At 53.0% G+C, this 11,104-nt stretch overlaps 2 protein-coding genes across 2 annotated transcripts; both read left to right on the top strand.

Annotated features, from left to right (window-relative positions):
• Positions 1-431: 431 nt before the first annotated feature.
• On the top strand, positions 432-2,652 carry POLE4 (DNA polymerase epsilon 4, accessory subunit; the record flags this gene model as incomplete). The annotated part of the gene is made up of 5 exons (XM_048287534.1): positions 432-611; positions 1,468-1,552; positions 1,667-1,729; positions 1,842-1,883; positions 2,204-2,652. Coding segments are annotated over 5 exons (384 nt in total), but the record flags the coding sequence as incomplete, so codon positions are not given.
• On the top strand, positions 2,284-10,441 carry LOC125317812. Its single transcript, XM_048287917.1, has 5 exons — positions 2,284-2,370; positions 2,767-4,457; positions 7,990-8,129; positions 8,936-9,166; positions 10,029-10,441. The coding sequence occupies exons 2-5, from the start codon at positions 4,198-4,200 to the stop codon at positions 10,049-10,051; spliced, it is 654 nt and encodes a 217-aa protein (XP_048143874.1). The 5' UTR covers positions 2,284-2,370; positions 2,767-4,197; the 3' UTR covers positions 10,052-10,441.
• Positions 10,442-11,104: the final 663 nt, after the last annotated feature.

Genomic DNA, 11,104 nt, shown 5'->3' with positions numbered 1-11,104 from the left:
CGGAGAGCTGACGCTGGGGCACAGGACGGGCAAACAGCAGCGACAGCCACCTCCCAGCTGCCCCACTGCTCCTGGGAGGGCACGTCCCTGTCTGTGGGGGGAGGGAGGCCCAAGAGCCGTGCTGGGGCACGAGGGGTGGCAGGGAGGCACTGAAGGGCAGGGATGGGGGTGTAGGGGCTCTGTTGGGGGACATGGTGAAGGGGGGGGATGAGGGGCCGTGTTTGGCGATGGGGTGAAGGGGACGACGAGGAGCCCGGCTCGGGGCCGCCGGCGCCCCGGGACCCCGCTGAGGGCGCAGCCAGGCCCCGCCGCGCTCGGCCCGGCCCCGCGGCCCCGCGCAGGCGCAGCGCTCGGGCGGGATGGCAGCGGCGGCGGCCGTGCCGGGGCCGGGACCGGGGCCGGGGCCGGGGCCGGGACCGGGGCCGGGGCCGGGACCGGGGCCCGCGGAGGGGGCGGCGCCCGGGGAGGAGGCGGCGGGAGCGGGGCCGCAGGGCCCGGGTCCGGCCCGCCTGGCCCGGCTGCCGCTGGCGCGGGTGAAGGCGCTGGTGAAGGCGGACCCGGACGTCACCCTGGCCAGCCAGGAGGCCGTGTTCGTGCTGGCGCGGGCCACGGTGAGGGGCGGCCCCCGGGGGTCCTGGAGACCGAAACGCTGCGGGGTGCGGGGATGCTGCTCGGCCTTTCCCAGGAGGTTTTCCCTTCTCTGCCGGGCGGCGGCTGCTCACGGCTCTCACAGCGAGGGACCCGCGGAGCGGTTGCGGCCGGCCCGAGCTGGGGAAGGGGCTGGAGCCCCAGGAGCGGCTCAGGGAGCTGGGGGGGAGGGGGCTCAGCCTGGAGAAAGGAGGCTCAGGGGGACCCTTCTGGCTCTCTACAATTCCCTGACAGGAGGGGGCAGCCAGGTGGGAGTCGGTCGCTTCTCCCAAGCAACAAGGGACAGGACAAGAGGAAACGGCCTCAAGCTGCACCAGGGGAGGTTTAGGATATTGGGAAAATTCCTTCATGGAGAGAGTTGTCCAGCTCTGGGAGTCACCATCCCTGGAACTGTTCAAAAAACATGTGGCTGTGGCACTTGGGACCATGGGGTAGTGGTGAACATGGAGGTGGTGTTGGGCTGATGGTTGGACGCAATGATCTTAGAGGTATTTCTCCACCTAAAGGATTCCGTCATTCATCTCCTGAGCACAGGACATCTTTCTCCCTACAGAAGGTGCCCTGGGAGCCCCTGGTGTGGAGCAGGTCTCCCAGAGAATGTGGGTTTCAAGGAACCCACATTCCCAGCTTTCTCCTCATTGCTTGTCCTGTGCATCACTGTCCAACCATTTCCTTCAGTATTTTCAGAGCTGTTTACCAGGAAAGGGTAATGTTAGCGTGAAGATTCCGATTTAATCCTGAAGTCTTGTAGGACTTTTCTTTTTCCTTAGGATATTCTCTCTCATCTCCTATGTGAACTTGTCCTGTTTTGCCTTGCAGGAGCTGTTTGTTGAAACCATAGCCAAAGATGCTTATGTGTATGCCCAGCAAGGAAAAAGGAAAACCCTGCAAAGAAAAGACCTGGGTATGGGAACATGTTCTGTGCTGGCCTTAGCAAAGGGTTGCTGGGGTGGGGGATTTTTCCACCTGTCTGGAGGTGCTGAAGCAATTATGGATTCTTCTCTTTCTTTCCCTGAAGATGGGAGAGAAAAACTTCTACCAAAGACTACACTGATAATGTCACACACCATCTCCAAAACAAGTAAATCTCTTTGAAGTTGGTCACTGTGCTGTGATGCTATTTCAAATGCTGCTGTTTGAAACATACAAATATGGAGTCAGTTTATCTATGTTGTTCTCAATTTGCTTTTCAGATAATGCCATTGAAGCTATTGATGAATTTGCTTTTCTGGAAGGTGAGTTTCTACTTGATTTCAGTGTTTTGTGTAATCACCGACTTGGGAGAGAAAGAACTGAATCATTTGCAAAGCTCTCTGTTCCCACATTTTCAGTAATCCTGGTGTGGCTTGCTGTGCCCCTCTGAGCACTGTAATGGCTCAGCTGGACCCTGAGGCATGTGCAGTACTTTTTTGGCTAGATTTGGTTTTACTCATCTGTGATGTGCTTGAACTTTAAAGTTACTGCACTTTCTTTTGCCAGCTTGTAAACAAGTTTTATTTGTTCACAGAACTGCACTTCTGATTCCTGAGACTATAATGTGTGCTTTCATTTTCAGGTACTTTGGACTGAGCTGGACAGAGACAGAGCTCTCTGGAGAAGGAGACTGCAGAGGTGGTGTGAGATGGAAAACAGGATGCTGAGAGTTCAGAAATAATTCCTAGAATTGAGACACTGAAATTGAGACATGGCAACCATGATATTTTGTATGAAGTTGAAGTTGTTGTAAGTTCTTTATTTAAAATGCATATTTTTTCATAACTATTTTGTATGTCACTTCCCATGTGGCTGCAGTGCAGCTCTCTGCTCTGGCCAGGTTACACAGCAGTTACTCCCAGTAGCAGTCCCAGCCTCTCTGGGTACTCTGCAGCACCACAGAGCTGTGAACAGAGAGTGGCTTGGCTCAGGTGCCCAGGCACAAGGAATTTTTTTAATGGATGTGTGGGTTTTGTTATATATGTTTGTCTCTTAACACAATTAAATTGTTGTTGTTGTTGTTGTTTTTGAGCAGCTGTGCTGATTTCTGCTCTGGGCTGGGGTTCCTGTAGCCTGGTGCTAAATGGTGTGGTTTTGATAGGATGCCTTCTCTAGCATTTTAGTTTTTCTAATTGTTTTCTCAAGGAATCCATCCCAGAGAAACCCGGCTGTCCTCCAGGAACTGGGATGAGCTCCAGGGGAACTCGGCTTGTTCCGAGGGCTGTGCAGCTTCCCTAAGTGTCTGTGATTGTTGCACTTGTAAGTAATTGTAGCAAAAAACATCCCAACCCAACCCCCCAGTCCGCATTTGGATGCCAGAGGAGTGTCCATGCTGCTGTCACTGTTCCCTTGTGTGCTCTCACTCCTGAATCTGGCAAAAACGTTTTCTGTGGGAGCTGGATCTGTTCCCTGCCCTGTGCCCCTGGAGGGGTGGGTGCAGAGATCTCAAGTTCTGTGATGAGGAGCTGTGTGCATCCTGTGTTCAGGAACACTGCTGCCATTGGCCGTGCCCGAGAGCCCTGACAGCACACGGGCACCAGCTGCCTCTGCTGCTTCCAGGACTCTGGTGACTAGAGCTTTCCTACTTTAACTAGTGCTTTCCTGTGTGGATGTAACAGCAGAACTGTGTGGCTGTGGGGAGCATGCTGCCATCGCTGCTGTGACACATCCTGCTGTGTTACCAGCATTGTCCAAGTGCCAGCTCTGACTCCATTTGGTCTGGGTTGTCCCCAGATAAAACCATTGAATGGGATGAAGGAGGATGAAGGATGCATGTTTCTTTCAAATGAGGGTGTTTGAGAGTGGCTCCCAGTCACCACAAACTTAAATTAGTTTGGAAGTGGTGGTAAGAACAAAGACCCCCAAGGGAGCTTCCCCAGGCTGTCAGCAAATCCAGTGGCTCTCAAGAAACACTTTGAAGTTTGCTGGGAGCCTGATGCAAGCCTCATCATGCACAATCCTGATCATGTGGGAGAGGTGCTCATGGCCCAGGCTGCCGAGGTGTTTGTTCAGATCACAGTCTGGGGACATTTGCTGGGATATGCAAACCCATTTGGCTTGGAGCTGTTCACCTTCTCACCTGCCAGGGAGGGCAGCTATAAGTGTCAGAGGTACTGGAGATTTTCCTGTGCTTCCCAAGGTGCAGCATGCAGGACCCACAAGGTGGGGCTCTTGTAGGCTCCCATCTTTGCCAGTAAGTTCATTTTTCCTTCTTGTCCTTGGCACTGCTTCGGCCTCTGGCATGGCAGAGCAGAGGAGGTGTGGCGTGGGGCTGCGGCGTGCTCCGCTCGCGTTCGATGCTGCTGCAGGGCTTGGTGTGTGCTTTCCTCAGTGAACAGCTGAGAGGAGTGCCTGCATTTGGCAAACAGTGTGGGCTTTGTGTCAGGGGAAGTTGCTGCACAGGAATCTGGGGGGGGTTCGTGCCCATGAGCTCCTTTGTGCTGTGGGAGGGGACTCCTCTTACCCAGCTCTGCAGTAAGGTGGAAGAGAGCAGACAAACAGATAAACAGTGCCAGAGTGTTTTCCTGAAGTAACTAAACAGGGTGTTCAGCCCACCTGGCCAGGGTCAGATGCGCCATGTCCATCTATAACAAATTCTCTTCTTTGTGCTGGAGCCATTTAGTTCAGGGTTGGGGGTGGCTGGAGCTGTGCTGGGCACTCAGTGCCTCATCCCAGCTCAGGCAGAAAAGGTGGGGAGTTGTAACTGGGGTAATGCTGGGCTCGGTGGTTTGTGGCCGCAGGTGCGGGAGCTGTCGGCAGAGTGGAGGAGCAAGGGAATCTGTTTGCAGAGAGGGGCTGCTGCAGGAGGCAGAGCCATTTCCTCCACGTTGGGCACGGTGAGTTCATAGAATCATGGAGTTGTTTGGATTGGAAGGGGCCTTAAAGCTCATCTTGTTCCACCCCCTGCCATGGGCAGGGACACCTTCCACTAGACCAGGTTGCTCCAAGCCCCATCCAGCCTGGCCTTGGACACTGCCAGGGATGGGACAGCCACAGCTCCTCTGAGTTTCCCTTCACTCTCCAGAAACGAAGATCCTTGATGCTTCCACACTCACATCCTGTGCATCCCATGGCTGGGTTTTTTATGTTGAAGTTTTCCAAGTGACTTTTCCCTTGGGGGATTTAGGACAGAAATGTGCTGGGGACCAGTTGCCCAGATAATCCAACACTTAAACTTCTTGTGTAGCACAGCTACTGATGAGTAGCCTGACCCCTGGGTCTGTTCCTTTGCACAGAGGAGCTCAGTTCCCTGGACATGAGCTGCACCATGGTTGATTCTGTGTTTGAATTCCCTGTTTATTGCTGCATAAGTTCAGGACAACTGCAGACTTTTGCTTCCCAGGATTGATGTTGTAAGTGCTATCAGCAGGACAACAAGCTGCCCTGACAAAGTAGAGAAAGCAGAGGAGGTAGACAGTAGCTCCATTTGTTCATCAGAAAAATGTCTGTGGCCTTCAGGAGCAGCCTGTGGGCCCACATCCCCTCTGCAGTGGCTGTAAGGACACAACAACTTCATGCTCTGAGTTTCTTAGGATTTTTCAGTGCACGAGAGCAGCACTTGTACAAATTCAGTCTTTAGTGTTTGCCAAATACCAGCTTCTTGTGTATCATAGGAATGATAAAATTATCATATCCAAATTAAGAGCTGTTACAAGCAGTGACAGCTTGTCAGCTCCAGAGACAACAACTTTAGAAGAATAATGATGAAAGTAGAACCACAGAATGTGCTGAGTTGGAAGGGACCCACAAAGATCATCAAGTCCAACTCCCTGCCCTGCACAGAGCTATCCCAAGAGTCACATCATGTGCCCCAGAGCATTGTCCAAATGCTCCTTGAGCTCTGTCAGGTTTGGGGCTGTGATCATTCTCTGGGGTGCCTGTTCCAGTGCCTGCACGCTGTCTGGGGGAAAAACCTTTATCTAATACCCAGCCTCAACCTCCCTGACATGACTTCAGCCCATTCCCTTGGATCCTGTCACTGTCACCACAGAGGAGAGATCAGTGTGTGCCCCTCCCCTTCCCCTCACAAGGAAGGTGTAACTGCAGTGAGGTCTCTCCTCAGTCTCCTGCAGGCTGAACACACCAAGTGCCCTCAGCTGCTCCTCAGAATGGCTTCCCCTCAGACCCTTCCCCAGCTCCGTGTCCCTCCTTTGGACACTCTTCAACAGCTTTGGACCCTTCTGATCTTGTGGTGCCCAGAGTGCCCCCAGCACTGGAGGTGAGGCTGCCCCAGTGCAGAGCAGAGCGGGACAATCCCTCCCTGGCCTGGTGCCCCCCAGGACACGGTGGCCCTTTGGGCTGCCAGGACACACCGGGGACTCAGATCCAACTTGGACCAACCAGGACCCCCAGGTCCCTTCCCACGGCGCTGCTCTCCAGCCTCTCGTTCCCAGTCTGTCCCTGCATCCAGGGCTGCCCCATCCCAGGGCAGGATCCAGCACTTGCCTGTGTTGAACTTCTTTTGGTTGGTGATGACGTAGCCCTCTGATTTTCTGAGGTCTCTCTGCAGGGCCTCCCTGCCTTTGAGGGAGTCAACAGCTCCTCCCACTTTTGTATTGTCTGTGAACATGCTCAGTCTCCCTTCCAGTCCTGCGTCCAAGACATTAATGAAGATGTTGAAGAGCACAGGGCCGAGGATGGAGCCTTGCAGAACTGGTGACTAGTGCCACCCTGATGTCACCCTAGTCCCTGTCACCCTTTGTGCCTGACCCATGAGCCAGTTGTCACCCATCCCATGATGTGTTTATCCAGCTGTGGGATGGACAGTTTGTCCAGAAGGATCCTGGGAGAGACAGTATTGAAAGCTTTACTGAAATCCAGAAAGATTACATCAACTGGTTTTCCTGGGTCAACCTGGTGGGTCACCTTGTCATAAAAGGTATGACAAGCAGGACTTTCAGGAAGCTGTGCTGGCTGTTACCAGTGACTATGTTGTCTTCCAGGTGTTTTTCAACACCTCCCAGAATAATCTCCATAAGTTTACCAAGCACTGAAGTGACACTGACAGGCAGCAGTTTTTGGGATCCTCCTTGCTCTTGAAAATCAGCACAATGTTCACCAGCTTTCAGTCAGCTGCAACTTCTTTGGAGTTCCAAGAGTGCTCAGAAGTCATCAGGAGATATATATAAAATATTTGCCTAAAAATAAAAATCACAGCTTGTATGGCAGCAGAGCTGGGAGAACAGGGGTGTCTTCAGCTGGCACGGTGTCCTTTGCCAAGTGCCAGCTGTCTGCACCCTGCTGTGGGTGAGGAGCATCCACAGGAGTCACCACTAGAATGGCTGAAAAGCTGGGAATTGCTGCCTGGCTTCCTGCTCACTCCTTGCCTGAGAAAAGGGACTCTCAGGCAGCCAGCAGCAGCTGTACCCCAAGTGTGAGTTTCAAATGTCCCTTCATGTTTCCTGATCCCTCACAGCCGGCGCTGGGGACACTGAAAATCCGTTTTTAAGTCAATGCAAAATTTACATTTTTGCAGCACACACTGGGTCTGTGACTTCAGCAGGTCAAAGCAAACAGATTACAGTGGTGTTGGATGATGCCATGGGTACTTTTCGTGCAAGTTTTCTTCCCTATTATCTAATGAAATAAGGACTTAATCAATAAATCTTGGAGTACGGCCACTGCTATTAAGGAAAAATAGCTCATTTCAAAAGGATTTCCAGAAGAAACAGCCTTTAGCTAAGTAAGGCTGGTAATTTGTAAACTCAAAATACAGCAGAGCAAGCCAATCCAAAGCTAGATGCCGTGGTCCTGTGTTTCCCCTGCTCCCACACCTGATCCCAACTTCCCATCCTCTGATGCAGAGCTGATGTGCCAATGCAGGAGGTGTGAAGAGCTGCAAAATTGGGGTTTGGCTGGGGGGCACAGGTTTGTTTCCAGCTCGAGCAGCTTCACGGGGCTCCAGGACAGACAGAGCCCTCTGCCCTGCACCTGCTGGGCTGAGGCTTGCTCAGTATGTGCAAGGTCTGTGGTTCAGCCATGCTTGAGCATCCCCTTTTCCCTTTGCTAATCAGGGCATTCACCTGTTCTCACCCCATCCCTCACGTGCTCACTAAAGAAAAAGCCTGTGGTTTCCTAGTGAAATTTTAATTGCATTCTTTTTTAGTCTGTGTGCACTGACCAGTCTAATATGAAGTGTTTTACTCCTGGTCTGCAAACACCAGTTCAATGTCACTGCACTGCTACTGCCAGACTGTCCTTAGGAATTTCCTCCTCAGACTGAAGGAATCTCTCTCCCAGGCAGACTTCCCAGGGGTGGGCCATGTCTTTTTTGTCAATGTGTGGTACTCAGCCCTGGTTTGGGCTCGGGCCTCCCTAGCATCATCCAAAACATGAATGGTAACCCTTGGTGGATCCGGTGTTTCGCAGACATCTCTGGCAGTCCCATCAGCGTGGACGTTGGGAAGTGCTGCTCCAGCTGCCCATCCCAGCAGATCAGCTCCCTCCACCTCGGCCTCCCAGGGCTCTCCAGACAGTCCTCCATGCTCGATTTCCTAAGGAGAAGGAAGGTGAGTGCTTGGGGCAGGGGGAGGGTCATATGCTGGTTACTGGAGCTGTGGTTTTATACGTGTTTTAAAAGACCTGGTTTTGGATTCTGAGAAAACCCATCTCTGAATCTCTTGTCCTCCCCTGGCCCGAGCAGTGGCTTGTGCAGGTGAGACAGATGGAAACTCTCCAGCAGTGCTCAATACCTCGGGGCAGAGGAAAGGCCAGAGCTCAGCCAAGGAAGGGGCTGTGGCAGTGCCCACCTGGCTGCCTGGGCAGCATCTGAGCATGGTTCTGGCCGCTCCCAGCCCAGCAGCTTTCAGCCACCTCTGCTGTACCTGAGAGCTGCTCTCCCACGTGCAGAGAGCTTGGAGGCCTGTTTCTGCCTCTTTGAGCAAGAATGGCAGGATGTCATTCCCAAACAATGTGCCATGTGTCACTCTTAGGAGGGACTCAAAGGAGCCTGTGCATTTGGAGACAGGTTGTGGTGCTCTCCTCATCCCAGGAGAGGTGACATTGCCTAAAGTCCTATCTCTACCCAAAAAGACTCTGTTGAGGGGTGGAAACAAGCTCTGTGGGTGCTGCACTTGTGTATCCTGTGAGGGATCACCCGTAGCTAAGACAAATCATGTTACCATTTGTCCCATTGTTACCGGCACCGTGGCACTGCTGGTGCAGCATCCTCCAGGCAGGCAGGGAGGAGAGAGGAGTAAAAGCTGAGCCAGTTCCAGGTCAGGGCAGGTTTGTGTCAGGAGCTGATGCTGGAGGCTGTTCCCTGTGCTGTGTTTTCACCCGGGCACGCCCCTGGCCCTGTCCTGTGCCGCTGCAGGTGAGAGCCCCACGTTCCTGCCCCGGGGGTCCTGCTGGGAGCTGGCCCGGCTGCACCTGGAGCAGCTGCTGCTCCTCGAAGGCCTTGGGGAGGTGGAGGTGGTCGAGGGCGGCCACTGCAGCACCTGTCCCGAGGAATGTCTTCGGCTCCCGGCCCTGAAAACCTTTCCGGACTCTCCCTGGGAGGTCGTGATCGATGTGGGGAAATGCTCTGACCCAACCTACAGTGCAGGTATGAAGGAGGGAGAGCTCCTCTCCCTCCCTCTGGGAATATGGGAAGGAGCCCTCTTGTGTGACCAGCACCAGTGTCCAAGCTCAGGGCACCCAGTGTGCTGAGCAGAGCCTCTGCCTTTGCAGGTATTGGGATTGTGTTTTGGGGTTGGGTTTCCTGTTGCTGGGCCTTTACAGCACAGGTCTGCAGGCACAGTGATAATTCTCTGCCCTGTGCATGGGTGAGGATGGAGATACAACCACCTTTTGTACAGGGAAATGTCCTCTAGCCAGAGAGCATGGAATCAGAGTAACCCAGGCTGGGAGGGACCTCGGGGATCTCTGCTCCAACCCTCCCAGTCAAAGCAAGGAAACCAACCTGATGATAAAAGCTCTGCTGGAAACAGAGCCTGGAAAACGTAATTTCCTTACTGACAGCCTGAAATGCCCTTTTAGTACCAGTGAACTACACTGATGGTTCAAAAATTGCTTGGAAATGGAAACTCCAAACGAAATCATTCCAGATGGGTCAAAACCTCCCACTGGGACAAAGCTGAACTGGTTCACTGTGAACTGGTAAGCCGTCTTGTGAATTCACTCATAAAATAACCCAAGACACGTCAGTGGAGATGAACTGATCAGAATGGAAAGTCGTGTTGAAATGATTTACCACAACTGTTTGATGAAGTCCATTGTTATAAATGAATTTTGGGATGTGGTTTTCGTATTCAATAAAGAATTAATCGGTGAGAGGGAAAGAGTTGATTATAATTAGGATGGTTTGTTTAAAGTTATTAGTGGGCTTGGTTGTTATAGTTAACCTTAATTGTTTGCTCATAAATAAGTTCAGGGATTCAGTGTTGAAAATGTTTTATTATTAAAAGGAGTTGCTGAGTTTACCTCATAGGATCGAATGTAAAACTTTCCAGAACCCAAATGAAGTAAGGTAAGGGACGGGCTCGATGAGGAATTACCATAACGGGTAAGACAAGGAGCAGCATTGGATGGACCAACAGGAGGACCCTAGACAGAAAGGAGCCAGTCAAGATACCCAAGACATCAACGAGCCAATCCCAAGAGACCTTGGTGGGAGGAGGAATGGGCGGTGCAAGGGCGGGGTTTGGGGTATAAAATGATCGCCCAGGGACTGTGGGGGTGCCCCTGGGCACGGCTGTTCCGTGCTGTGTGTTCAGCGCTGCGCTTTGTTTTGTGCCACGCAGGCCGCCGCTGTGGTTTCCAGTCGTCTGTGTTCCAGTGAATGGATTCAGTGTTTAATAAATTCATTAAATGATCAAGATTGTGGCCCTGTTTTTCACATCCGTTGTCCTGGAATTTGCTGATGCAGTTTTTTTTGGCATTTCTAAAACCCAAGCCTCAAACCTCCCGGCAGCTGCTGTGGCACGGCTGTGGCACGGCCACTAGAGAGGGACAGAGACCGCGGGAGCACTAAAGGGAGCCCGGAGAGCAGCGCAGGGGCCCAGGAATTCATCCCGCGATTCCGTCCGCTGGAGGGGCTGGGAGTGGGCGGCGGAGCCCCCCGAGGGCTCTGCCTGGGGCCGGGTCCCCTCCTGGGGCAGCGCCAGGAGGGCCTGCAGGGGCGGCGGCAGCAGCTGGTTATCCAGCTGCAAGTGGAAAAGGCAATTAGGCAGCGTGAAGTGCTTTCTTCCAGAGCTGGGAGAATCAGCATTTACTTCCCAGACACGTTAGTGGAAGGTGCTGGACGATTCTGTTGCCCCGGGGAGGAAACTCACGGAGTGGGGAGGGAGAGTCTCAGTCAGGGCTGGCAAATGCGGACTCGCCGCCAGCTTTGCCTCTGCCCTGGGGCAGGCCTCTGCACTTTCCTTCTGGATCTTCCCCTGCAAAGTCGGGCTGATACTTTCAGTGACATGGTAAAAACTTGGAAACATCAGCGGAACGCAGGGGGGCGCGGGGCTGGAGAAGGGAGTTAAAATCTTACCCA

This window comes from Corvus hawaiiensis, chromosome 28, assembly GCF_020740725.1.
Source record: "Corvus hawaiiensis isolate bCorHaw1 chromosome 28, bCorHaw1.pri.cur, whole genome shotgun sequence".
NCBI lineage: Eukaryota > Metazoa > Chordata > Aves > Passeriformes > Corvidae > Corvus > Corvus hawaiiensis.
This window is presented reverse-complemented; position numbering and strand designations above follow the sequence as displayed.